The 27031-nt window shown below is 52.9% G+C and overlaps 11 protein-coding genes across 11 annotated transcripts; 7 read left to right on the forward strand and 4 right to left on the reverse strand.

The window, feature by feature from the left end:
- Positions 1-1100: 1100 nt before the first annotated feature.
- PG994_006014 (uncharacterized protein) lies at positions 1101-1497 on the reverse strand (the record flags this gene model as incomplete). Its single annotated transcript, XM_066857423.1, has 2 exons — positions 1101-1369; positions 1434-1497. The coding sequence occupies 2 exons, from the start codon at positions 1495-1497 to the stop codon at positions 1101-1103; spliced, it is 333 nt and encodes a 110-aa protein (XP_066716692.1).
- A 702-nt stretch (positions 1498-2199) lies between these two features.
- PG994_006015 (uncharacterized protein) lies at positions 2200-3922 on the forward strand (the record flags this gene model as incomplete). Its single annotated transcript, XM_066857424.1, has 4 exons — positions 2200-2776; positions 2845-2928; positions 2979-3729; positions 3802-3922. 4 exons carry the CDS (start codon positions 2200-2202, stop codon positions 3920-3922), a joined length of 1533 nt encoding a protein of 510 aa, XP_066716693.1.
- A 145-nt stretch (positions 3923-4067) lies between these two features.
- On the reverse strand, positions 4068-6562 carry PG994_006016 (uncharacterized protein; the record flags this gene model as incomplete). The annotated part of the gene is made up of 2 exons (XM_066857425.1): positions 4068-6322; positions 6382-6562. The coding sequence occupies 2 exons, from the start codon at positions 6560-6562 to the stop codon at positions 4068-4070; spliced, it is 2436 nt and encodes an 811-aa protein (XP_066716694.1).
- A 527-nt stretch (positions 6563-7089) lies between these two features.
- On the reverse strand, positions 7090-9117 carry PG994_006017 (transmembrane amino acid transporter protein-domain-containing protein; the record flags this gene model as incomplete). Its single annotated transcript, XM_066857426.1, has 5 exons — positions 7090-7583; positions 7658-8079; positions 8152-8505; positions 8574-8645; positions 8708-9117. 5 exons carry the CDS (start codon positions 9115-9117, stop codon positions 7090-7092), a joined length of 1752 nt encoding a protein of 583 aa, XP_066716695.1.
- A 702-nt stretch (positions 9118-9819) lies between these two features.
- On the forward strand, positions 9820-10884 carry PG994_006018 (uncharacterized protein; the record flags this gene model as incomplete). Its single annotated transcript, XM_066857427.1, has 2 exons — positions 9820-9824; positions 10338-10884. The coding sequence occupies 2 exons, from the start codon at positions 9820-9822 to the stop codon at positions 10882-10884; spliced, it is 552 nt and encodes a 183-aa protein (XP_066716696.1).
- A 2657-nt stretch (positions 10885-13541) lies between these two features.
- On the forward strand, positions 13542-15837 carry PG994_006019 (uncharacterized protein; the record flags this gene model as incomplete). The annotated part of the gene is made up of 3 exons (XM_066857428.1): positions 13542-14480; positions 14545-14978; positions 15042-15837. The coding sequence occupies 3 exons, from the start codon at positions 13542-13544 to the stop codon at positions 15835-15837; spliced, it is 2169 nt and encodes a 722-aa protein (XP_066716697.1).
- Positions 15838-16937: 1100 nt separating this feature from the next.
- On the forward strand, positions 16938-17316 carry PG994_006020 (uncharacterized protein; the record flags this gene model as incomplete). The annotated part of the gene is made up of 2 exons (XM_066857429.1): positions 16938-17026; positions 17082-17316. 2 exons carry the CDS (start codon positions 16938-16940, stop codon positions 17314-17316), a joined length of 324 nt encoding a protein of 107 aa, XP_066716698.1.
- A 33-nt stretch (positions 17317-17349) lies between these two features.
- On the forward strand, positions 17350-17600 carry PG994_006021 (uncharacterized protein; the record flags this gene model as incomplete). The annotated part of the gene is given in 2 exon segments (XM_066857430.1): positions 17350-17358; positions 17373-17600. 2 exon segments carry the CDS (start codon positions 17350-17352, stop codon positions 17598-17600), a joined length of 237 nt encoding a protein of 78 aa, XP_066716699.1.
- A 2421-nt stretch (positions 17601-20021) lies between these two features.
- Positions 20022-21448, reverse strand: PG994_006022 (uncharacterized protein; the record flags this gene model as incomplete). The annotated part of the gene is made up of 5 exons (XM_066857431.1): positions 20022-20529; positions 20595-20763; positions 20901-21057; positions 21124-21207; positions 21305-21448. The coding sequence occupies 5 exons, from the start codon at positions 21446-21448 to the stop codon at positions 20022-20024; spliced, it is 1062 nt and encodes a 353-aa protein (XP_066716700.1).
- A 1291-nt stretch (positions 21449-22739) lies between these two features.
- Positions 22740-23678, forward strand: PG994_006023 (3-oxoacyl-reductase; the record flags this gene model as incomplete). Its single annotated transcript, XM_066857432.1, has 3 exons — positions 22740-22800; positions 22880-23430; positions 23481-23678. The coding sequence occupies 3 exons, from the start codon at positions 22740-22742 to the stop codon at positions 23676-23678; spliced, it is 810 nt and encodes a 269-aa protein (XP_066716701.1).
- A 1252-nt stretch (positions 23679-24930) lies between these two features.
- Positions 24931-27001, forward strand: PG994_006024 (uncharacterized protein; the record flags this gene model as incomplete). The annotated part of the gene is made up of 4 exons (XM_066857433.1): positions 24931-25024; positions 25073-25305; positions 25363-25453; positions 25767-27001. The coding sequence occupies 4 exons, from the start codon at positions 24931-24933 to the stop codon at positions 26999-27001; spliced, it is 1653 nt and encodes a 550-aa protein (XP_066716702.1).
- Between the last annotated feature and the right edge of the window lie 30 nt (positions 27002-27031).

Genomic DNA, 27031 nt, shown 5'->3' on the forward strand with positions numbered 1-27031 from the left:
ATCTTCGCTAGACGCATACCAGCGTACAATGAAGCAGGAACCCCCGGATTATGCATGTATACAATGTGCGATACCCGACATAGCGTCCACGTCAAAACCTGTCATGTCAAATCCCACCTCATCTTGAACGCGCATTTGGGCATTTGGGTTTCCCGCCAGTCTCCAAATTCTGGAGTCATCTGGTGTCTTACCAACGTAAACCATCCCATGTCAAGAGAAGTCGGCATCATGCAAGAGAACGGCTTGGCTCCAGGCCGTTTACCAACTGGAGCCACTTGGGGAAGCCGGCATTAGCAGATCCCCGCCTAGGACGCAGCACTTCTGCACAAGATGCCAAGGTTTCGGTGAACCTCGAGCAAGCATCGGAACGTCAAATGTATGTACAATTTTAGTTACTCAACCTACTTAGTACTTGCTGCCAGATCCCAAACGGACAACTTAAAACGACAAGAACTTTTCTCTCCAGTTTCGAGCCACAACAAACCCCAACATCGTTGAACCGCCAGCCAGCCATTCAAGAAAAGCTCCCTAGGCGGTCCATCCCCGCCTGGCAGGCCGGATGACTCTTCAAATGTCTTTTCAGGTAATCCGTCCTCGCCAGCCGCGTGCCGCAGATGGGGCACTTTGTATGTATCGGGGGAATGTTGTTGTCCTTGGCCCAATTCCGATGATTTGTCCAATAATGCTTCCTCAGCTCTTTCTTATAAGTAGCACGGTACGGTAAATGCAGGATGAATTTGCTCTGCATCTGAGAGGTTTGTCATGGAGTTTTTTATGCTTGCTGTATACTTATGAGGAAAGGCTCGTGATGATTTGCTAGTAATGGTCGACTTACTTATAATCTCGGTTGAGCTTGTACCATTTTTCGCAACAAAATCGAAATCTGGGGTTTACATCGCCTGTATACAGTCAATCAGCAAATACAGGAAACCTGGAATACGGGAAGACGTACCATCGCTGCCCATGCCTGAAGGGGGGTCATCATTACCATCACCGTTCTGGGATATGCCGTTCGAGGATGCCACAAGCAATGCCTCATCCAAACACACCTGGCCGTAGCTGGAATGGCCAGGGTGGTATTTGGGTGTCAAACTCCCTGTCTATGCCAAGGAGCTGGCATGGCCATGTGTCTGGTGCGTCATAGATCGTGGGAGTGAGGATGAGGCAGACATTGACATGTCCAGCCCTGTCGCGTTCTCGGCCATCATATCACCACGAGAATTGATGCTCTCGAAAGTACTGGCGTTGAGAAACATGGAATCCCCATAACATTGGCCAGGTAACAATGCCAGAGCATCTCCCGTGCCGAAGTGCTGCCCTAGGGCTGAGGCATTGCACCAGCCGGGATATTGGGATTGGGCGAGGTTGCCTGTATTATGCATCAGTCTCATTTCTTAATACCACAGGCGAAACAAAAGAGACGTGTTCAGCACCATCTTCGGGTAGATCGTCCCACACACCGCCATCTATGAAGTCAGCTATGTCGTCGCTAGCCATTGCTGGGCAAGGGAACGAAGGTGTAATGTCCTCAGGCAACTATCATCCACCAAAGTGTGGGTTCCTGGGAGCATGGCAAGAAAACCAAAGGTCTAGATTTCTGCGGAAGGCCGCTCAGCCCATCTTTATATTAACGTGACGCAGGGTCTCGAATGCTTGCTATCCAAGACCGCTTCGGCTCGATAGACTTCGATGCTTATCTGATGCTTATCTGCCCGGCCTTCTCTACGTCCAAAATAACTTCGAATCAGGGTCCTAGACTTTACCGATGCCATGAGGCCCAGCCAAGTCGGACTCGTAATCCCACCGAAACCTCCCAGACAGAAAGAAAGCTGTCCAATAGGGTTCGACACCAATGCCGCTGTTGAGTTTCGACTCTGGCATAACTTGGATTTGATTGGGTCGCAATGCAGAAGTGGTAGGCCTCTTTGCAATCACCCCGCAACCGCGGCGGTGCAACTTGACGTCCATGGTAGGCCTCCTGCATGGCTACAGATGGTGGGCTTCAATTGGAGACTTGCAAGGCTCTCTGCTCTGGTAAGGCAGACGTCAAGGCTCACATCCTCTCTGGACGATGTATGGCATGTGTTAACTTAAAAGAGATGATGCCTGGTGGGTTTCGAAGGCTCGGCTCTCATTCAATTGGAGTTGACATGTTCTTTGCAGATCCCGTCGATTATCAATACCCAGGACAACTCAAGCATGGCTCAAGGCAGCGCAGCAAGTAAGCATCGCGAATTCGCTTCTATTGGAACCAAGCTCACGAAGCTTCTAGTGGAGGAGATCAGGCCGGACAACAAGAGGCTGGGGAGATTCTATGAGCCTCTTTTCCTTCTGGAGGCTCTCAACGTGGCAGCGAGTGATACTGCTATAGCCGGAATACCGGAAGACTACACCTCTTATGTATACAAGCTCGCACATGTGTGCGACAACAGCAAGGGCGGGTCCACCGTCACCTCGTTCATGGTACTGCGCGGTGACGACGGTGCTGATAGTATACATTACTGGTTTGCTGTTAATCAGCGGTCCGAGTACGAGCTAGACGAAACCAAAACTTACGTGGAACGGCTGCTGAAGAAGGTCGCACAATTGTCCACGGCATCCCAGAGACAATCGACATCCCAGAGGCAGTCACCAACCCAAAAGCAATCGCCGCACGATGCCTTGCTTCGAGACGTTCTGCAGTTCAATACACCAAGATTGGCCTTTTATCTGAAGAATCTCCATTTTAGAACGAAGGAATGTCTCGAAAGATGCACCAAGGATTCGTCCGCAGAGGGTAAGCCGTGTTTTGTACACCCGTCAAGCCCCCATTCTCAGACTTTTGGCTCATCAAACTCGGGACAGAGACTCTGATTGCAGATGTTATCAGGAGGATGCAGTCCGCATTGAAACACGATCCGACCACTCTCAAGCCTCATGACGGCAAAAGTGAGTGCGAATGCACCTGATAAATATGTGTAACTGACCAGGATTTGAAGTGATTGTTGAGCTGTCCGAGTTGGTCATTACGGAACTCAACAAGATCCATGGCACTCCAGTAGGCATCTTGCTCATGGAAAGAGCCCGCGAAGGTAGAATGCCTGGCTACAGGAGCCAAGAGTGCTGGTCGGACTTGCAACACACAATGAGTCGCATTCGAGCCTATTCTCAGTCCATCGTCTACTTCCTGAATGCCTGGAAAACCTGGCCTAGCCTGTTTGAAGACTTCGAGGTATCATTCATTGCCTCTAGCATGCCCGTACCGCCTCTCACCCGGGTTAAACGCGAAACAGCCGAAAAGATCGTGGGCCGTATGACCAATGACGCTAGGGTGATGGGGACTTTCAAGATCTATGTGAAGACCCTGCAAAAATTCAACCTCAACGAGCGTATTCGAAGTAACGACAAGAAGCAACCCATCGTTCACTCTGAGGTCCTTCTCTTAGACTGGCTGAACAAGACTGAAGGCGGCGTAAATTCGCAACGGTTCTTCAATGAGTGGATGTACATTGGTGCTAGCAAGCCTACATGCCGGCTCTGTCACTACTACTTTGAGAGTTACGACACCGTCGTCGAACATCGACCTTCTCATAGGAACATCTACAACACCTGGCGCGTGCCTGATCCCCTTCCTTCGCAAGGGAAAGAGGGCATCAGAGCCAGAGATGACATGATGGACCGAGTATTGGAGAGAATTCGCAGGGACGCTTTCGCGCTGGTACAGCAGCGGGTGCGATCGTCTCTCAAGCGGTAAGTACATCTGCTTGATAGTTCCTCTACATCTCCCCTGTGATCTATCGAGGAAGCTGACCAGGCGACAAGAGATGACTCTAACTCTTTCTCAGATCCCAAGACGTTCACACAAGACGAGATCGTCGGAGACGCGGGCAGAGAGGACGTGGTAGAGATCATTCCAGGCCTTAGCAGGCTCAGTGTGAGTTGATGGAGCGATCATTTCTAAGCGTGGGACCTGAGGGCATATATACATTTGGGAAGCCCGGAGGCGATTGGGGGAATTCCCTCTTGTTGGTGATGTATTTCCTTACCTCGAGGATACCTATCAGATTGGCCAACGGTTCCTCGTGGTTTCAATATGCAATTTTGAACACCCATGCCCACTTGTCTGCTTGCCACATCGCCTGGGGGATGTTCAATCGGACCCCGCTCTCTCCCAAGCTTTCCACGCCGACAGACTGCCCTGCCATCTGACCACCTACCACGGTAACATGGTCGCCCTCGACCCATGGTATTGGTGTATTTTGGATTGCCACGGAGCCATCAATCGTCTGGTTCAGCACACTGATATAGAAAACGTCCATGGTCATGGTGAACCGAACATCCGTGTTCGTCGCCGCATCCACGTACTGCGGCGTAACACCCCAGTACGTAGTATTGAAGATGGCCTCGGCGTGGTCCTTGATCCACCCCCCAGCCTCCCGGAGGCTCCTCTGCTCCGCCTCGACGATCGCGCCCGTCTCCGTGGGGCCAATATCGAGCAGTAAGTTGCCGTTCTTGCTGACGATGTCCAGCAGCGTGGTGACGACGGTGCTCGCGTTCATGTAGGCCGCGGCGGGCGTCGCCCGGTTGTACCCGTACGAGAAGGGGTCCATGCCCGCGCTGCTCTCCCACTTGCGCCGCTGCGCCGCCGAGTACGACGCGTACTCGGGCGTGTCGAAGTCGCCCGGGAGCCCGCACCGCGCGTTCATCGACACCTGCCGCCCCGCCGCCGCTGCGTGGTTGTACCAGCGCGCGGCGAACTCGGCGGTCGCGTTGGGGCCGCCGATGTCACACCACATGATCTCGACCTCGTAGCGGGGGTCGGTGCTGAGGATGTCCATTTCGGGCACGATGAGGTCCGCGACGAAGTCACCCTTAGCACCACCACCATCGACGCTGCCGCCGCCCAAAGGTACGTAGCCCGTGTAGGACAGACTGGCGTTCGTAAAGGGATTGGTGGCGTTGCCGCCGGGCCAGCTGCCGAACCCGAGGGGCTCGTAGTCTGGGTGGAACCACTCGGGCAGGCTGAAGTAGACGGCGCGGTGCAGGTGTGGCTGGTGCTCGCGGGCGGCCGCGAAGAGCTCGTCGAGGATGTCGCGGTGCGGGGTCAGCGCGACCGACGTGCGCCGTGAGATGGTCGCGGGCACGTCGAAGATGGCGTAGCCGTCGTGGTGCTTGGACGTCTGGACGAAGTACTGCGCGCCGCTGTCGGCGAACAGTTCGACCCAGTCGTGCGGGGAGAAGTTCGCGGCGGTGAAGTTGGCGATGAAGTCGTCGTAGACTACGTCGGGCCCGTACGTGTTCAGGTGGTACTGGCGGAAGTTCTCTTTGCCGGGGTCGCTCAGATACCACCAGTACCATTCGGCGTACGACTCGTTGGGGGCGACGTCGCCCCAGCCGGGGACGGCGAAGACGCCCCAGTGGATAAAGATGCCGAACTTGCCGTTGTTGTACCACTCGGGTGCTTCATGGCCGTAGACGGAGTCGTACGTTGGCTCGTAGTCTTCGATGCCAAAGGTTGCGTCGATCGTATGTGTGGCGATCTGACTGCCGTCATCGGTCTGTAGCACGATGGTCGCGGGGCCCTTCGACCCTTCCACTACGCAGTCTTTGTTGACTACACCAACCTCCACGATTACCTGATCACCTGGTCGCAGCCGCTTGAGTACCGCAGGGCTGACTGTCGTCAGACCGGGAGAGTCGACAGAGACGGTTACTGTCTGATTGGAGAGGAGCCAAGTGGAGCCAACATTGTTGACAATGACCTCGACAATCTGGGTCTTATTCGTACCATCGATCCATTTCTGCGTCGTGCGTCCGTACTGCACTTCTAGCTGCGGCAGCCCGCCTTCACTTTCGGCCTCCGCCACAGGCAAGAGGGAGATGGCGAAGATATGCAGCTTAGTTTCGATCTCGCCGCCGCCGACACCGCTGCCCGCCCCCTTAGGGATAGGAAGCGTGAGCGACTCCAACTCTTTAGCCGGGTCAAGCCAATTGGTCGTTTGGAAGATGTTCGACCTGTTGTAGTCAATCGACTGGTTGGCGAAGTGGTAAGGCATGACCAGGTCGCCTCCGAAAGGGTACGGCCAGCTCCACCACGAGGGCACCAGGACCTGGGCCGGCGTTAGGCTGCCGTCTTCGTACGTGGCGTTAATAGAACCCTCGGCGAGCCCGTCTTCAGCTGCAGCAAGCATGGAGACCCGCAGATAGCGGCCCTTGGGCACATCGATGGTCTGGCCGTCAGAAATAACGTTGTCATTGCCAGATGGTCGGTACTGGGGAAAGGAGAAGTTGAAGCCGTCGTACATTAGAGTCTCCTCTGGCAGGAACTCGGCCGGATAGCACTCTTGGCTTACATTAGCACATCCAAGCTCGTTTCTGACATGTTCGGTAGTTTCTACTTACGACCTGCGCCATCGAAGTTGGCATCGCCTCCAGCTTTACCAAACCCGCGGTTATTGAAAAGGTGGACAATGTCAATTGGTATTGTCCTTGAGACCTCGTTCGTGTTATTTCGGTGCTGGGGCTGTATGACGAGCTGAGCTGCAACGCTCGATACACTGGCCAATAACACAGCACTTAACATCTTGACAGCCCTGTTGAACACACGTATGATTACCGCGATAGTCTCACATCACGATTCGGAGAGAAAGATCATTGGTGTCATCCGTCGGCTAGACATGTGCCCTTAAGTACTTACACTATCTGCAATCTAACTATGAGATCTAAGCACGTCGGGTTACATTGAACCCCAGGCTACCCCTCTCAGCAGTTCTTCGGGAGCAAGTACAGAATGCAGTGAAGTCACGATTATTGCGGGACTGATCCCGGCTTTCTGGACCGATTCGGTAGATAAGACCCCGGACGGGTCTCCACGCGGGGTCAAGACTACCCTATCGTCGATCCTGGACCTCATGACGAAGTAACGTTGACAAGGCCCGCTTGTTGATAAGCTCCCCACTGCATCTAACAAGACAACGTCGTCCAACTAGGACTCCTAATTACAATCCATACATACAAGACGTAAAGTAAACACAATCAACGGCCCCCCGGACAACACACGCACAGAATATTCCAAACGGCCTCAAGACCCCATTCTATACTCCTAATAACTCAGACGGGACTGTCGCAGGTGAAGCTTGTGGCGACTCCGCTAGAAAATGCACCCATAAGCTGGATGATCGCGGCGTAGCAACCCAAGCCACAGGTGACCAGACCACCGAGAAAATAAACCAGAAGGGCAAGGTTCAGGACAGGACGCTTCATGAATCCCCACGCCACCCGACGAATCCCTGCGTCTACGTAATTGACAGCTCCCGTGGCCGGGTCGAACCTCTCCGTCTCTTCGAGCATCGCATCCCTGCGGAGGCGGAAGCCCAAAGCTGCCAGGGCCGGAAGAATATACGTGAAGCCCACGCCGAAGATAGCGCCGATGAGGCCGGAAACCAGAGGAAACTGCGGGATGGCAGCTGCTAGAATGAAGCCTAGGACCCAATACGCCGGCGAGAGAAGTGCCCACCATACTCTCCCTCGTGGTGTGTGCATCGGTGGAAATTGCATCAGCTTCTCAAACACCTCGATATAGACGATCTTCACTCCGATATTGCCTGAATTGGTGCTCCTTAGACATATAGATAACGATAAAATAGAAAGGGGCTATGGAGAGGCAAAGTAAACATACCAAAAAGACCACAAGCGATAAGACCCATGATGAGATTCATAACGTTCAACGCAGTCTGCCACTTGTAGTCCGAAACGCCTTGAACGGCCGGGGCATATGTGTATTGGCCATGATAGTGATACACGACCATGCCGAACACGATGTAGATAACGTAGATGAGGATCTGGGCGCAGAGGATGCTCTTCCAAAAGTCCATGGGATGGCGCATCTCGGCCAGGAAGAACACGAAGAGCGCCGCGCCGCCGTAGCAAAGCAGGGCCTGGTTGACGCCATTGACTGTCGCCACGAAGCCAGTGCCCCCCGTTGCGAACCCATCCGGTGGCGTACCAGCAAAGGTCACGATGGGGCCGGGCTCCCACTGGGGTCCAAAGGTGGCCATGACCGCATTGTAGTTGGGTGCATAGTTGGCAGCCAGTCCCATCCTATTTAGGAGCCAGGGGTTAATATGACTTATGTAGGGAAATCTGATCTCCCAAGAACGTGATGAGACTCACACTATAAATACGACCAAAAGGTTCAGGAAGACGGCGAGATTGGCTAACCAGCTGTATTTCTGCAGAGTGCGAATTTGGCCGATGGCGAAGCCCGCTACTGTGAATATCACGAGGCAGGCGACGAAGCAGATGCCGGGGTAGGAGTTACTGGGGCCATACGCCATCTGCGAGATGCCTTGTCCGTTCAGCAAGATCAGGAAGCCGAGGACCGCAATCAGCTGGACGGCCTGAGCGATGTTGACAAAGTGCTTCATGCCGGCTCCGAAGATTCGGTAGAATATATCGGCAAAGTTGCGCATCGGGTACCTGTCCGAATCTAGTTGTATGAATAGCCGCCAGAGGATCAAGCCGGAGCTACAGGCTAGGTCAGCTCACATAGCAGTGTGTTTGCGAGAGGCAAGGCGGCCATTGTTTCAACTCACCAGCCCGAAAGGACACCGAAAACAGTGTACAGTGCAAACCCCGGGCCGTATCCCAGCTGAGAGAACGACCAACTATAGACTTGGTCAGATAGTCCCATAATCATCATATTCTAGACGACTTGCTGAACCCTTACGGTGTCTGGGATGGTCCAAGGACGTCTGTGGCGATGAGGTAGAACGCGCTTCCCCAGCCAGCTGTCCTCACAGCACGGCTCGCATTCTTCCACTCGGCCTCTATAGCCCCGTGGTCGGGGCGGGTTTGCCCGGCAGCGCTATTCTGCAGAGCATCGCCACCCGATCCCCTAGAGAAATGGTCTTGCACGATATTTTGCCAGGTGTGAGGGCCCTTGGCGGCACGATACCTCGCGTTGGCCTCTTTCTCCTCAGAGCGCGTTATGGAAGCGTAGTGAAGGTATTCTTCCAGAGTAACATTCTTGGCGTTAACGGGCGTCTCAGTATGTGAAAAGGCAGCGACGTCTTTTAGATCTGTACGCGGATCTTCGCCGTCGAGTGCCAGGGCAGTTGTAGGAGCAGGAAATGTCATCTTATTTACTTGATATAAGATACAATTTCAGATTTGTAAGGACAAGAATAAAACAGACTTGAACTTTCGTACATTGAAGAGTATGATCGAAGGCAAACTTTACATAGACTCTCAAGAAGACTGAGTGTTAGGGAGTGTGTGCTGTATGCATTGGAATGTGAAAAGCGCAGGTATATCGATGCCCCGAGTGATTGTCTCGGGAAATATAGCCCCGTTTCAACGGTGGGTAGGACTGCAGATGCAGTGATCGTATCTGATGCAATATCCTCGCTGAAGCAATTCCATGTAACCCTCTGGGCTAATAAGAAGTCCATATATATATTGTTGCAAATAGCCATGCTTCCTATTGGTCTTACCTAGCAGGCAATAACACAGATTTACAGATCGATGGCATCTAGACCACGCGTCATCTCTTTGCTTTTGGTTGCGTTGCAAGTAGTTATCATAAAATCATCAGCTAAAATCCAGATCTTGTGGAACAATTATTTTGTGAGCATTTGGTCAGCGTGATAGAGGGGTCGAGAGAGCGGGGGTTCAAAGCCATGGTTTGCATCTATCTACCGGGTCTTTCTCATGTTATATATATGTACAGGTCCTTGGTGTCTGAACTCATGCCAATTCATCCCTTCTGGACATGTGCTCACAGTACGGGGCACATAAGGCCTTCCTTAACCTTGATGTGCCTCCATCTAGTACTGAACCATGTTGTAGCGTGCTGCCACATCAGATTGGTTGCTCGCATATTTTATATAGCTCCTGGTTTACATCGAACCGTTGGGCATCATTGAAAGGGTACTCCGAGCCGGTCCCCCTTTATCATCATTAAGTAAATAATTAGTACTTCATGTAGATTAATTGTTTTGACGCCCACTGTGTAAGAAAGACTGGCAGTCGATTATCAGTTCGTCTGATAGGAGTCGAACTTCATCACCCCCTCAGATGCTAGAAGACTGTCAAGCGTTGCGACGAACAAAAGTCCATTTTGGAGTTAAGATAAGGAGCGTATACCCTCCTATACATTGAGACTTTCCCTGCTTCCGGATCATTTCATTGAAGTTCCATCCACTATATCATCGCACGTACACCTCAGTATATCCAAACTTGCGTCCACCAACTCCCCTTTCCTTGATCAACCCTTTGCGGCCAACATTGCGCCCGCACTTCCCACCCCAATCCACAAGAAAGGTGTCTACTCCGCCTGACAGAACTGCTGCGTGCAGGCGCCCCTATCGGGGCACAGATGCCGCAACTAGCATTGCAGCAGAACTCGCCCTTGCCGCAGGTCGCTTTGCTGCCGCACTTTTCACCCCCACCCTCTACCGCCGAGGGCGTCGCCTCCCGGACGGCCTTGGGGCAGCTGCCCATGGTGCAGAAGTCGCCGGGCTTGACGCAGGTGCCGCACAGCGGGTTGCAGCACACGAGCCCGGCGGCGCACTGGGCCTGGCCGCACTGCTCGAGCTGGTGCACGCATGCCGGCCGGCCGTCCTGCATCTCGCACGTGAACCCCGTGCGGCAGAGGACGGTGGCGCACGTCAGCTCGGGCTCCGCCGGCTTGGGGATGCACGTGGGCTTGCCGTCGACCATCTCGCACCGGTACTCGCACCGGACATTGGCGCACGTGATGTCGCTGCGGCCGGCGAGGCCGCTGCTGCCGAGGATGGGGTTCGCGACGGCGCCGAGGGTGGCGGTGAGGAAGAGAAGGGTTTTTATCATGGGCGCCATTGGGAAGGTTTGCTGGATGAGTATGTTCGTCTGTGTGTTTGGTGACAATTGTAGCTTGAGCTAGAAAGCGACTGATTGGAAATAGTGAAGAAGGATACTCGATGCTGTTCAATGTCTCTCCTTGGGAATTCGTTCGACTATTATATACCTCGATGGTTTCGCTTTTTGATACTGAATCGAGGAAACAATGTCGATGATGTTGCCGTCTTTCTCACGCTGCATACCCCGTATCCGATGATTCTCACGCTGTAATACCCGTATCCCAGAATGCTCAGCCTACGGGCCAAGAAAATAGCTCTCGAAGCCAGGGAGTGAAAAGTGACAAATTAAAGTGACGATTTGGCGGCTTGCTCGAGACGTGGCGTCAAGGGTAGCTCAGCTCGAGCGGGTGAAATCATCTCAGCTTATCCTAAAGACGGGGAGATGTTCACCATTTAATGAAGCCAAGCACCCACCGGTCAATGTCCTTTCCGTTCAGAGTATTAAAATTCGCATTCCAAGCCGGTGATTACGCTCTAGTTCTACTGTTATTCCTAGACCGCGGCACCGGGTCGCCTTGGCCTCGCACCACATGCCGTGTCGAATGGCCTGAGGGCCTTAGCATTAGCGGCTTTCTGTCATAATGTGCTCATCATGGGTTGCGCCACTTCAGGATCAAATCTTACTATGCCATGTAAACATAGTTTCTAGCTAAGAGCCAAAAAAGGGGGGGGGAGGCAGATTCATGTAGGAATCGGCAAAGGAGTAGGCAGTAAAATGCTATGCAACAATGCAGGATGACTGGCGTCCACTTTGCCGATGTCTCGTCTTGATCTGGCCTCTTTTCGAGACGGGAAAGAAAAGTGATAAGGGAACAAAAAGGAAAGAGAAGGGGACTACTGTTCCACCTGACTTCACCGTGGTGAACAGCCCTAGTGACTTACGTCAGTCTCACCTCAGGGTTACCAGCCTTGTCACTTGCAAGTCGCTTAGCGCCGGCAAAACATATAACCCCCTTGGGAACAAAATCTTGATTGCCGCTTTTGTCATATTCTCTATATTATTCGTGTAATGACCTCGGCCTTGCCTTGACTGTCTATTAAGGGGGGTTGATAATCCTTATTATTACCACTTCAATATAACACTGGATCAGAACACGGGGTACCAGTGATTCTTGCCTACGCCAGAGTAATAATCATACAGGACCTGTAATTACAGTCAGTAAAGAGGTGGCGTATCGTGGTGTTAGTGCTCGTCTGCATCATCTCCATACGTGTCTTGATAGAATTATGGTTCCCCAAGGACCATATTGAGCATGCCACGCCTAGCTATATAGCTTGGCATACGCGCATAACATCGTGTGTCCAGTCTTTGCCAGCGCTTTGCGCCTGTAATTTACAACCCTGCCTCATCACGTCCTCAATTAGAATTGAGACAACCAGCCGCCGTATGGGCCTCGCGCCGATCATTGACCGAAAGGCCGGATCCATTGTGGCCGTATCGAACAGAAACGGCCATTTGATAGACTTACTGACTGCTTGAAATTCCATCGAGATGCCAGAGACCTGGCGGATTTCCTGGCCACCCATGCTGGCGAAACCTGCCAACGGAAAGACAAAATTTGCCCCCATCATGCGCCCCTTCACACACGATCCATATTCCTGATCGACGACATAGAGTCAGGTTGGCTCGTGGCCGCTCCCTTGAGGGTTCTTCCGCCGGTTCTTCCGCCAGGGAGGGTATGGTGCCTGAAGTTTTCAAAGGGACACTCGTGCAACACTGTGCTGACGTAACAATGCCTTCGGAGTGGCCCACTCATAGACGGGTCTCCTATAGGATCGGAGGATCAAATCATCGTGGGAACATATAGGCGCTTGTCAGCCGTTCCCTTTCCGTGGCATTCCAAGAAGCGATCCTTGGGCATAGACATGTCGCATAAAATCTTCCTACGTAGATGACTTGGAGGCAGAACGTCCTGCGTCTTTCCGTCAACGTTATTCCCAGTGTTGCGAAAAGGGGTGTGAATGGAATCTTCTTGATAAACGGCACTGATGCCGTTGGTCCGGGCGAACCCGTCAAGACTGGCATCGACAGTTTTGCAGCTGCCTTCTGGCGAGGGCATTCCACTCCCTGTCATGACAGAGAATATATTTGGACCCACGAGGCGCACTGCACCCCTTGATGGAGGAGGTTATGTTCGATATGTCTAGCTGACCATCTACCTATCTATATTACCTCCTATCAGGCACCTTGAAGTCCCAAAAGGGTTCGTCGGGCCTTCATCCCCCCCCCCCCAACCCAATCGTATACCAGCATCATTATGTCGATAATCAGTGAATCACATCTGGCAGCCTACATCGGAGGTCTGAAATACAGGCCCATGCAATACGCATCTTTTTATAGAATGGGGACATCAATACACGGACCGGACCACTGGGTACCTCCACTCTGATCCTACATGGGAGCCCTAATGCCACTTACTTGCTTTTGCTGGACCTTTTCCGTTTTGGGTACCTAGTCCTTTTCCTCTTTTGTGCCAATGTCAGCATGACTTGGCGCTGGGCCCTGACGGACTGGCTTACATGTGTCCTACAGGGACTCCCCTCTCTAGTCAGCCCATTCCCACTGATTTTTCAGGAGCCCGGCGTGCTCATCACTCGACAGAACTCATCTTAAGACCGCCTTTCTGTATAAGTTTACAGTCATCATATTCGTAATCGACCATGAGCTATCTCTGTCTCTGCTGTCGGTGTACTGGGCATCGAGCCGCCCAATGTCCTAAGAGGCCTTTCCTAGACGATGCAGACAACGCAGACGCCAAAGCCTCGACTCCAACGCAGATAGCTGATGAGGATACAATGCGATCACTCGCTCAGTCAAGTGGCAATACGCTCTGTGAGAGCTGTACCCGGTTCGACATTGCCACCTGGCTAGCCGAGGATGCGGAAGACGAGCTCGTCTTCGACAACGAGGGCACCAACCTGGAAGGATGGGAGAACCGTCAAGTCAACAAAAAACGCTGGCTCAACCTTGGGACCGTCCGTTCCCTGTTATTGGTCACCTCGTGTCCTCTTTGTCGACTGATCTTCCGCGCCTTCCCAACGCAGATTGATGCGGAATCGTGGGACTCTAACCGATTTCTCCGACCGGTGAAGAGCTACAACTGGCAGGCGATGGCTCTACCAGTCGAATCCTCGCACCTCGCGAGCCAGTACGCCGTCTACGTCTCGGTCGAAAGCCCAGAAGAAAACTTGACGAATGTGGCCCGTAATTTCGGAGATGCGAAAGACACAATGCTATCTTCAGCGGAGCGCATGTTTGGCTTGTCGCAAGTCGCCGCCGGGGAGAGACCGGGACTTGCCCTGAAGGAGCGACCACCCGTATGCGACCTCGGCGTGGTGGCGGACTGGCTCTCCACTTGTGAGTCGGAGCATGGCGATAAGTGTCACGTTCCGTGGTCTTCCAAACTGCTGCGCTGCAGCATGATCGATATCGAAACTCGCACCATCGTCCCTTGTCCTCCCCAGTGCCGTTATGCAGTGCTGAGCTATGTATGGGGCCCCATGTGCCCGAATCTCAATGGCCTGGCGACAGGGATGCTTCCCTATACCATCGAAGATGCGATAACGGTAACACGAGCATTGGGTTTCAAGTATCTGTGGGTGCGTACATACATCCTTGGCTATCCGTTGATTTGAGAGGTAAAGCTAACGATAGTTGGTGCAGGTTGATGCCTTGTGCATTAATCAGCGAGTGTATAGTAGTCCCGAGAAAATGGAACAGCTGGGCATGATGGATCTCATCTACTCCTGTGCAGCCGTCGTCATCACTGGCTTGGACGGAGACTGTGCTGATTCTGGGCTGGCTGGTGTGAGCGACAGGAGTGCTCGGGAACACCACGGCCGTGAGATGATTCAGGGTCTAGAGGTTTTTATGACATTTCCGGTATTACAAAAAGAGCTTGAGAGGTCACCATGGTTCTCGCGCGCCTGGACACTGCAAGAGATGCTACTAGGCTGCCGACGATTGTTGTTCACTAAAAACCAGACCATCTGGTTCTGCGGGCCGGGTTATCGCACCGAATCAGTCTCTCAAGTCGATCCAGCTCGTATTTACGACCGCTTTGAGGCACCATATGATCTGGATGTTGCACGACTAAGGTATGATACTCTCATAGTCTACACGCACTTGGAATTGCCTACGGTCCTAACGGCCCCTACTAGACAGTTCTACACGGAAAATCCGGAACAGCGAGGAAGGTACGCAGATGAACAATACAGGGGGCTGATAGAGATGTATACGCGCCGCCGGATGTCCAATGACGTTGACTCGCTCAATGCCTGCCTGGGGATGTTATCATTCTTGGAGGAAGCTGTCATGCCCGGCGGCTTCGTATGGGGGTTGCCACTAAAAGACTTCCCCCAATCATTGAGATGGTATCACGACAACGGGTCGGAACCACGCAGGCGACCAGGGTTCCCCTCCTGGTCTTTTACTGGCTGGGAGGGAACTGCCAAATGGACTGATAGCCTTTGCATGCTCTCGGAACCGCGATTCGGTCGGCTAGTGGATACGCGTCTTGACCTCACTGTCAATTACGTCAAGGTTGACGATACAGTCGTGACCTTGGATGGCTACCTATTGCAGCTGGATATTCGCAAGGAACCCTTCGACCATGCTTATAACCCGAATGGCAACGTGCTTCTTGGACAGCTGCAGGATGGTCACGCAAAACACAAGCTGACACTCGAACCTGGAATCTTCGATTTCCTCCTGGTGGAAAGACTACAGTTCCGCTATGGTCCTGGTCGACCTATACGGCACTGGTTATACTTGATTCAGCTGCAACGTGACCCTGGCGGTAATGGTATTTTCACCCGCCGTATTACACGTTGGTCTACACAGGGCCAGGAATTCGCACAAACAGGTTTGCTCCGGCTCTATATCGAGCCAGGAGTGGAGTCAGTAGAGGAGTATACGGGGCTATTCAATAAACGACAGCTGGTTCAAATCGCATAAGAACTGTTAATGGAACTCATCAGCTGAACGTTTCGATCATACGGTACGTCGAGATGGGGGGGGGGGAACATCGTTTAGGAGTTCGACGGTACGCAGAATAGTATCTTACATTTAGTACTTAGCGAGTGATGTCCTATGTTTTCAATCTACACATCCACCTCGCCCGTAGATGGGCAATAAACTTGATGGCCTACAATGAACACATGTAGGTTGCAATATACGAAATAACTTGAATAGATAAAGACTGCATAGGTTAGTAGGTATCCTGGCTCACATCGGGGTGGTATTTGAGGGCATGGTTTATGTTGTTGTTGTTGGCTAGCAGTTGCTGCCGTGTAAATTCAGTTCTTTCCTTCCATAAGTGCCTAGTATCATCTTTAATGCGGCTCTCTTTTTCAGGCATCAGACCTCTCTGATAAGTCATCAGCTTGAATTTGCATCGGCGCCTCAGCAGCTCCTCTAAACCCACCGCAGAGAAGAATTTCCCCCTTTCATATCGCTCTGGGCATATGATTCCTGCTGATGTGGTACAAGGCACGTTATACAGCTGAGCCGCATTCGACGCGAGAGACAACGAAGCTGTGCTCCAACTGCCGATCCTTCTTCTCATGCCCTAAAACGATATCAAAGGCCTCCGAAGTGGAATACAACCGTCACGGCCGGATCGTTGCAGAGGTTGGCCAGAATGCTCGAGCCGGATGTACTGTTTGTGCGTTCATCAACGTCTACTTCAAAAGAAAACCCTACCGGATTCCACAACGCTCGACCTCACCGCTCGCAAAGATGGCAAAACTGCGGTCTGGTTCCCGGCAGCGCCGCCTGAGCCTCTCAGGTTAGTTGAAATATGAATGGTCCCTTATAGGCGTAAATCTGGCCTTCTTGCCTGTTGCTGATATCGCGCATACACTACTGTCGTTGAGCGAGCTGATTGAAGCTGTAAGCCCTTCTGAAGCGACAGCAAGCAAGCGTCGGCAGGTCCATAGCACACTGATTTTGTCGAAAGCTGTTAGTTAATACAAACATGGCATTTCAAGTGCCTGGAATCACACGCGGCATGTCACCGGCAACAGACATCACAGTCTCGTGGCTGGCTCCCTACCATGCTTTTGCAATTCGAACCGTCCCCTCCAAGCGATGGCACGGATTTTATACGACTCGCGACTAAGAACACCGTGCCAGAGAGCCCTCTGTAAGTTGCGCCGAGGTACTGTTGGGGAAAGGTCCACCTCATAAAACTATTGGAGCCAAGAGTCGCCAAGCTTGGAAAAGAGATCCCTATCTCGCGTCTCCCAAAGACGGAACACGTTCCGTGAAGCCGACAAGGTATTCCGGTGGTTCAAATACCACCATATCTGGATAGAATCTCTCTGCATCCAGCAAGGCTCGGTCGAGGATTGGCGGAGGTTAACGCAGAAGATGAAGCTGGTGTACCGCAACGCGAATATCACCATTGCAGCCGGGCACGGAGACTCGACCTAGGGTCTGTTTGTCGATAGGAACCCAACCATCATCATGCCGCCTGTTGTCGAAAGCAGCCGGGGCGAAGGCTCTCTTGCTATATTATCTGGAGATTAAATTCTCGCGAATACGCGGCTAACCTTGCACGATACCGACACTTCGAACCTGGCGCGTCACGCATGGACAGCTCAGGTGCACGTTCTGTCGCCCAGGTTACTCACATTCGGGGCCTCGCAGATGTATTATCAGTGCCGAGAAGCCGACTGCTGCGATACTTTTTCCATCCTCCAACTCGATACTGGTGATTGCGCATCTGGCGCACCTATGGAGCAAAGGAAACTCGCCAGAAACAAATATGGCAGACTGTTGTTTACACGTTTTCCGCTGCCGCGCTTACCGAGGCGGAAGACGGGTTCATCGCCTTTGCGCCGGCATAGCAAAGATGGTGTGTCGGAGATGCGGCGGGATCGCTACCGTACAATGCCGAGCTCTGGTCCAGAGACTTTTCCCACCGACCTCTTCTGGTCGGTCAGCCATGGGGGAGACAAGGCGCGACCCAGCCCCTTCGTCGCGCCGCCGCCGACTTGGTCATGGCTCTCTACTGGCGGTGCTGTTCGCGTAGCCTTGGGCTATGTCTGAGCCCAGACCAGACTGCTGATCGGCACGGTTAACGTCGGGGAGGCGGACGTGGTAGACCCAGTTTGTCCGTGCGGCGACACCCACCCTGGTGCAACGCTGCAACTTCAGGGCTGTCCTTGTGCCGGTATTTTGGGATTGATCGTGTAACCTCGGGCCAACCGACTTACTGGGCTGCAACTTTCTGACTCGCTCACCGACGTGGACGAATGCACAGGTCTGGAGCTGGTATTGTTGTCAATTCTCCTCCTTCATGTTGTAATTTTCAATGCGCCAGGACAAGGTGAGCGCAGCGTGGATGGCCTAGACCTCACGCCCAAGCTCGAGGAAGCGTGAATTTACGAGCGAGTCGGAAAGTTCAGGACGAATGGACCCAGATGGTCTTTGCTACTCCAAAGAGTAGTAACTTCTGGGTTGCAAATGCATGCAATCGGACCAGCCTCCTCCTTTCCACGACTGCAGAACATATCGGAAGAGTTAGCGAGCCGTTCAGTGCAGGCGGTGGCCAGTGTTTCTTCCATATTGGTTCCTGGACTGGTTGACTTCAAGGATATCATCATTGATCGACTCGTCTCTTGGCCGGCAGCCGACCAAGAAAGAGCAAACTAGATAGTCTCGTGCTTTGAGACGGCGGAAGCGGATTCTGATTTTGATGCCAATGAGCCAGAAAAAAAGCAAAGCGCTATTCTTCAATCTTCAAGAAAGCGCCTCGGAGGTGTTACCGGAGTGTCAAATTTCAATTCCCGTCACAGCACGGCTTGGTCAGTGATCGCTGTCCTCACTACATTTATATACGCGATCCAAGTGAACGTTGTAGTCAAACAAAAGGCATCGCAGTATCATGATTCAACGGTAATTATTTTCACGACGAGAACGCGACTATTTGCCGTTAGCAAATTTTGACTTCGTGAAGGCCAAGGAATATCAAGCTGGTTGGCAATTACGCTTCTGACTGGTGCTATGCATTCCCTCTTGTCCCACCGAAATGCCCGCATCCCAGTCCTCATCCCGGATCCGGACAGCGACAGCCGCCTGGGCGAGTCATGTATGTACAGGTAGACTGACTCGCCCATGCAACACGCCAAGACTGTGCGTATGATCGATCGTGCGTACATGTTTGGGAGATGGGCGATCTTTGTTTTTTACCAGAACCGGTGCAGCAGTCGCTAACTCTGCGGACGGGTGCCGGCCGGGGGACGCCTCTGCGGCGCGTCTCGTCGTCAGGAAGGGACGCAGGGGTTCCACGGGATCCGATACCACGTCCGCGGCCCTCCCCCGCAGCACGGAGCTTGCACCGCACCGCCACTTCACTCCATTTGGTAGCCAAAGGGGGCATCGCCAGGAACGAAGACAACACGAGGGTTATAGAGTGTTGATATACACGACCAAGCAAATAACTGTCGGATAGCCATGTCCAAAACAGGCAAATCGGGTGTATACCGGTTGAAGCCCATGACAAACCGCTACCAAAAGACAACAGTAAGCGGTCAAGAGGTGAGGTGGGGATTGGAACCTACACGTAAAATGGCCCCCCCAATCTGTCCAGCACGCACAAGGAATGGACCACCAACAGAACCACCAAGACAGGGCAGACAAGGGCAGAGTCTCCATATCGACTCATGCCCGCTCCGAACCGCCTTTTTCTCCGATACCTTAGTTGGCTTCGAGCCTGGCAGATCAGCAGGCTGGAAATGATTAGGTAACGGCATGAGCTGGAGTCCAGAAACGGACCAGTAATGCGGGCCGGAGACCCAGAGGAAATTTCCAGATCAGCGTTAATTAAGGGGCTGACAACAGGGCTGGACGGCACTAACCCCCTTAAGTGCGCATTGTGTATAGTAGTGCAACGGGATATGCCAACTATTTTTATACAATCAGACACAAGCGAGGACATCACGCAAAACACTACCACAAACCGTAATTCTAAGCATCATCATTCCGGTCCAAATCTTTTGATTATTGTTGTAGTGTGTGTGTGTGTGTGTGTGTGTGTGTAGGCAGGCATGTGCATGTATCCCGCGCTCAATGGGATAGAGAAAGTAATCATAAAAAAAGCAAGGAAGAAAAAAAAAAAAGGGATCGCCGGTTGCTTAGAAGCCCCCTGTCCCGTTGTGGCTCCCGCCGCGCTTTTTGTTCTCGATCGCCATGCCGAACTCCGTATGCACGTGAATCTGGCCCTGGCTCGGCTTGTTGTGCACAATGCGCTCCCGGCTGTCGGCCGGCGGCGGCGGCAGGCTGTCGCTGCTGCCGCCGTCGCCCAGATACGTCCCGTAGACCTTCGTCTCCACGCCGCCGCGGCTCGCCATGCTGTTGCCCTTCTTGGCCGGGTCCCGCTCGCCGAGCTCGAGGTAGCTGTTCTTGGCCGCGGCCGAGGCGGCCCCGGTCTTGTTGGACTTGTCCTTGGAGCTGATCGAGGACGTGAAGGCGGCGATGGCGCTCTCGAGCAGCGGGCGGCAGGCGGGGAGGTTGGCCACCAGCAGTCCGATGCCCACCTCGGCCTGCGCCCAGGCGAGGATGATGCCGAGGCCCTGCAGGAACTTGGCGCTGTCGTTCAGCAGGAGGAGGTACTTGAGTCGCACAATGGGCGCAATCGATGCACTAGGTAGAGAGTTGTGTTAGTTTTTGGCACGCCGTCACAGAAAGCCGAGCCGAGGCTACCACACAAGATACCCAAACCCAGCAAGCCAATCACGGAGGCCTTGACACGTGCTCCCATCTGGAGCTTCCAAATCAGGGCGAAGGGGAGCATCGCGAAGATCCAGTCAGTCGTAATGGAGACGGCGGCGACCAGAAAGGACAGTGCCGTTTGGATTTCGCGGGTTTGCATTCGCCCTCCATTTCCGGGTGCCAGTTTTTCCTTAACCACAGTCAGTACCTACTTAGTCACGAAAGATATGGTAGGGGGTTCGCCGGTGGCTTGGGGCGGAAAACTTACTGGACTGGCGTGCATTGAAAGAACAAGTACATACCGGTGCCGCCGGTGCAGACGGTCACCAAGGCCAGGCAAGTGTAGATGACGGCCTGCACCCATCTCTTCCCGTCACCGATACGGAGGAGAGTGAAGCCTAGGGACCACTTCAGGGCAACCAGTGTGAAGCACCAGAACTCCTGGAACACGTAGAACCACTACAGGCACAACTTGTCAGCTATTGAACTCCGGATCCAGCCCGCACAGATGATATTGGATCTTACAAAATTCGAGGCCGCCTTTTGCTGAGCTGTCAGAGTCGCATCAAGTGCTCCGACTCCGCTCCAGGCCATGCCGATCATTCCAACCTGGGAGACTACCCATACAGGCTTCGCCGTGTTAGTAAAGAAAAGGATCGTGTGTGCTGTTCGGCCTGCAAGAGGCGGTCTCGAGGCAATAACTCACAATCGTAGCCACCATGGCCCAGTCATCCGGGCCCCAGGCCTTCCTCTGTGTCCGAATCCAGAACCGCGCGACCATGGTGAGCAGGTTGAATGGCAGCGGTACCAGGACCGCTAAGGCCATGTCCCTCGACGTTGGCGCGCCCATCTTGTCGAGTATTTGTCAGCCTCTGCGATTGGCGACGAAAGGAACCGGCTTCGTTGCTCGACGGGAGGGCTGCTAGGGAGTGGGAAGGAAGAAATATCAAAAGCAACAACAAAGGTAGATGTATATACCAAAAAGCGCCAGGCTGTCACGGAACTCTTGAGAATATGTAGGACTCCGAGGAAAACAAAACGTACAGGCTTGGAATGATACAATCATGATTGCGGCGGGAGGCAACAGTGAGTTCCCTGCCCCGATCAGTCCGTGTAATTCCGACCGGAAATCCCTACATTCCCTGCCCTTTCCCCATTCTTGCTGCCAAGGTAGTCCGTCCCGCAATCAAGGTTGTCTTCTCGGCTCCCGATGCAACGCCGTCGACCATACAGATTGCCCCGTCGCGCCTCTCGCTGTTACCAAAGGTGGGTTGTGCCCAGTATCAAACCAGACGTCGACAGAGGTCAATTTGCACCGTTTTGAGGTTGTGCCACAATCGCGCATTATGCACGCAGGGCAGTCCAGGGTATGATCCCACCCGAAACATAAGATCTAACCCCCAGTTTATTCGGGCCTACACCCTATCACAAGGGTCGGGGAGTTGTCTAGCGGAGTGCCGGCCGTCTCAACCAGCAAACCAGACTCCAGCCAGTCGGCCTATACCCACTATAGCCCGACTTAGCTCGACCTATGTATGATAATACGAGTCTCGAGTCCATAGAATTACCGCCCCCCATCGGATGGAACATGTTCCAATTTCATGCCAAAGACTAGAGGAGGAAACTGAAACAGGAGATATCCAGACCTGATCTCTGCCACGCCCTAACGCTAGCCTGTAGCCCAAGATAGGGTCTTTTGGTAGCGACTCTACCCAGGCGTGCCCAGGCCAGGCGCTGATCAGGATCGCGGATCGTGCTACACGCAGGGCCGTTTCAAGATTAAACCAGTTCTAGATTAAGATCAGCGGTACCTTTTTGTGGTTAGCCCGTTGACGTGGCTGCGGATACTGGCGAGACTAGTCAGTTAGGCGACATTAGCAGGCTATACTGCCTGCACCCCCTGCTCGCGACTGGCTGGCGACCCCTGGCCTGGTCCCGCCGCGACATCCACTCTGATGGCGGCTCTCGGCTCTGCTATTAATGGCGGTGGAACAAATGGAACAATGATGCATCTGTATAAAAGAGGCGCGGCGCTCTGCATCACGTGGAAGGGGAGGGATAATAACATACCATACCACGCCCGGCAACTTGCTTTCTCGTATCCTCAAACTCGGTACTACTATTACATATTAGACGAAATAATGGCTCCTCCTTTTAGAGTTTTCGAAGGCAAGCTTGCCATTATCACTGGCGCCTCGCGCAGTAAGTGCAAATGCAACCCTGTCTCGTCCGAGATCATATCCTCTGCATGCATCGAGATCCGCTAACCCTGGTCCAAAAGGCTTCGGTGCTGCCTGTGCCGAGCACTTCGCCAGCCGGGGTGCCAACGTCGTGATCAACTACGCGACCGAGGGCTCGACGGCCAAGGCGCAGGCGCTGGCCAAGGACTTCGAGTCCAAGTACCACGTCAAGGCCCTGACCGTCCAGGCCGACCTGAGCAGCGTCGAGGGCCCGCAGCAGGTGGTCGACGCCGCCAAGGGCCACTTCGCCGACGCCGCCTCGGGCCGCTTCCAGATCGACATCATCGTCAACAACGCGGCCACGGTCAACGGCCAGCGCCTCGACGAGCTCGACCTGGACCTGTTCCAGAAGACCTTCGACACCAACTGCCGCGCGCCCGCGCTGCTGATCAAGGCCGCCTTCCCCTACCTGCCCACGGACCGCTCGGGCCGCATCGTCAACATCTCGAGCGCGACCACGACCTGGGGCGTCTTCGGCCAGACCTCGTACGCCGGCACCAAGGGCGCCCTCGAGGCCATGACGCGCGTCTGGGCCCGCGAGCTGGCCGAGAAGGCCACCGTCAACTGCGTCTCCCCGGCCCCATGGACACCGGTCTCTACTCGGGCCTGCCCGAGGAGATCAAGGAGACCCTCAAGCCCCAGAACGCCCTGACCCCGCTCGCCGCCGTCCGTCCGGGCGTCGACAGCCAGTCGGTCCTCGACCTGGCCAAGAGCATCGGCGGCCGCCCTGGCTACCTCGAGGAGATCGCCGGCATCGTCGGCATCTGCTGCTTGCCCGAGAGCGGATGGATGACGGGTAACCAGGTGGGCGCCAGCGGTGGCGGTCACTTCGTTCGATAATTTACGAAAATCACGAGATAAAGACTACTTTAGATGAATCAACACTGTTAAAACTGTGAATTTTCGTTCCCCCGGCGTAAAGCCTGCTTGTGATCACAAGCCGTTTTCGTTTCTTGATGTAATTTGTTTTTCGTAAAGCGATTCATGGCGGCCGCTTTGCTCATTTCAAGTCCAGATATTTTACTCGTGGCCAAAAGTTATGTACTTATGCTTGCCGTTTGCTCACCCAGATTGGGTATTCAACTTTGACCTACCCAAGGATGGTTGGCTGTGATTGTTACTTGGGGAAAGGGGTTGGAAGAGGAAAAAGTAGTATGAACTGTGAAGGGAGAGAGCATTGCGAATGTCCTCGAGGCATGGAGTACTAAGAGGTATCCATGGCTACTTTAGCCACCGTTGTTATGTCTTTCAGGGCAGGACTGCGGTTTTGCGAGACATTCACATGAACAGTATACAGACGATTAGCATGTCCATTTCCGCTTATATAAATAGCTGGAAATACGTGGAGGATGATAAAGAGTTGTCGATTGGTCAAGATAAATATTCCGACAAACATCGTGATTGCCGATCAAGACATTCTACGCATAATACTATCCCTAAGTCAAGCTGCTTAGCTTACCTGAGCCAAGGCAGGTATCGGGAATCTAATCGAGATCAGCTCCCAATATGCATCACAAAAGGCCTGGATTCGATTGCTCGGACTTCAGGTATTGGCTGCAATGAAGTAGGAGCAGTGCTTGAGTGTTTTCTGAGACCGCTTATATAGAGAGAGTCTGGCTAAACACAGCAACTTATAAAGTTTCGGGCGGACATATCGAAGAGTGCCTAATCCCGTATTGCTTTATAACGCTATCAAGGCTTAAGAATATAGATATGCTATTAGTATATAGTCCTACTATATATCTCCCAGTCGTTTATCTAAACGTAAAGGAGTTAGAATTAGGGGTTAGCTACTACGCTATTGTGTATATTACTAATTCAAGACCTTGCTTATTCTTAACCTGTCCTCACAAACAAAGCAATAATTGAGAGACATATGTCCTGTACAGCTGCATAAGCGCCACCAGCGCCTAGCCACACCCTATCCAGCACTGTGATGCGTGATTGCGGCCCGGGAATATATCCCGCCGAAGCTTGGCTGTGATCGATTATGACGCGGGGAAGAGCCGTAATTTTAACGTGGTTCATTCAACTTATTCTCACCATAGCAGAACTCCTGCAGACAGTGGCATACATTCTACGTGTCCCGCCAATGTCCGTCTCCCTTCATCCAAACCCTGGCCTCTGCTGGAAGTGCCAGGCCCTTCTGAATGAGCAGTATCCCGCGAGCCTCCGTGTCCACGCGAGTGAGTTCGTTAGAAGCCTGAGTACAAGAGATCTACTACAAGCTACAGCCTCAAGTGGATGTGCTCTCTGCCTTCGATTATTGCATTCGTTCAGTATTTTGGAGAGGGACCTTCTGCAGCAAGGTCTGGAAGGGCCAGATAATGGAACTTCAGCTCCTGACATCGAATATATGCATTTTGTTGAGCTCGATGAGCAGCCTCCGAATTTAATTCTCCTGAAAATTCTGGGCAAGGGGAATTCCTCGAAGGTTTTGAGCAACATCATCATATTATCGCCCGAGGTTGGTAAGAACTCAATTGAACAGTGCCTTTCAAAATTTGATAAGTGTTAACAACAGTCTCAGAAGCTTCAGCATTCGCAAATCAAGAAATTTGCGGTAGTACGAACTCTGACACCAGCAGGGCTATGGTGGGGGACTGGTTGGATCGGTGTGTAAAAACACACAAAACAGGCAATCTCCTGACCAGCAAGTTGACAATGCGGCCATCCCGTGTCATCGACTGTAGTCCAGGCACAACCAGGCTATTGGTGGTTTAAGACAACATCCCTAATTTCCTGTATGCTACGATGAGTCATTGCTGGGGCACCCACGTGCCAATGCGCTTGATGTCGAGCAACATCGATGAGCTACAGGTCGAGATACCGATTTCCCAGCTGTCTCGATCATTCCAAGACGCTATCCAAGTCTTGCATTGGCTAGGCCTGAACTACATCTGGATCGACAGCCTCTGCATTATCCAGGACTCACCAGCAGATTGGGGAAGGGAGTCATCATTGATGGCCGAGGTCTATTCCAACTCGCACTGCAATATCGCTGCAACCCATGCTCTGTCGATGGGACCTATGGATGCTTTATTGAACGAGATCCTCAGCTAGTAAAGCCGTTGAAGGTCGAGGTAAATTGGGGCCCAAGCCCGGGAAGCTATTGCATCACACCGGATAATCACTGGGAGAAGAATGTGCTGGAGACACCCTTAAATTCGCGGGCCTGGGTATGCCAAGAGCGGTACCTGGCGCCTCGAAACTTGTCCTTTGGAGAGACCCAGATATGCTGGGAATGCTGCGACTGTCCAGCAACTGAGACGTTTCCAGTAGGGCTACCGCCTGATGTAAGAAGGAAGGCGAAGTCCCTTGATCCGCACACCAGCGGTGCAGCTCTTCGGCGAGAGTACGAGCTGTCGGATGTGCCATCGCTCAACGGCTTTAGCTTATGGCTGGAAATAGTCAGGCAGTATTCCAAGGGCCAGCTCACCTACTCGGAGGACAAGCTCGTTGCGATCTCCGGCCTGGCATCTAGAATGCACAAACACATCCAAACCGGCTACTTAGCTGGACTGTGGCGGAAGCACCTGGCTTACCAACTGCTCTGGATGGCTGGAGATTTTTCAGGACCACGTTATGCAGTCTATACCGCGCCGAGTTGGTCTTGGGCCTCTTTTTCTGGAACGATCTACGATCAAGGGTTCGTGTTCCATGCCGATGACAACGATATTATCCCGGAAATCCAAGAAGCTCAAACCCAACTTGTTAGTGATATGATTCCCTTTGGGAAAGTTAAAGGTGGATATATCAAAGCCAGAGGTTACTTAGTTGGGGCCGGAGTCCATTTCCAGGACAGTCAATATGGTCTCGAACTATTCCTTGACAACAAAAAAGTCGGGAGAGTAAGCATTGACGGGCATGAGCATGGAGCAGCCCCGAGACCACATCATGGGTTGTATTATCTCCCTATACGATATTACTATAAATCGCGCGATGGTTCGGAAGAGGGGGCTATGGAAGTGCAGGGTCTAATTTGTCAAGCGACTTCCCCCGGCCCCGGAACCGAGTTTGTGAGGGTTGGGTGGTTTGAGATCAACGAAGCAACAGAAAAGTTCCAAGCTCTATGCCGCGAGCATTCCACAGGGTCCCAGCAGGCTGGAACGACAGAAGATACGAAGGAATGGGGTCCAAAACTGGAGTTCACACTTGTTTGATCATATACAGTCTGTCTCTTAGTAATGAAT

Source organism: Apiospora phragmitis, assembly GCF_038363925.1.
Source record: "Apiospora phragmitis strain CBS 135458 chromosome Unknown utg000006l:1.0-5683423.0:1.0-5690449.0, whole genome shotgun sequence".
Lineage (NCBI taxonomy): Eukaryota > Fungi > Ascomycota > Sordariomycetes > Amphisphaeriales > Apiosporaceae > Apiospora > Apiospora phragmitis.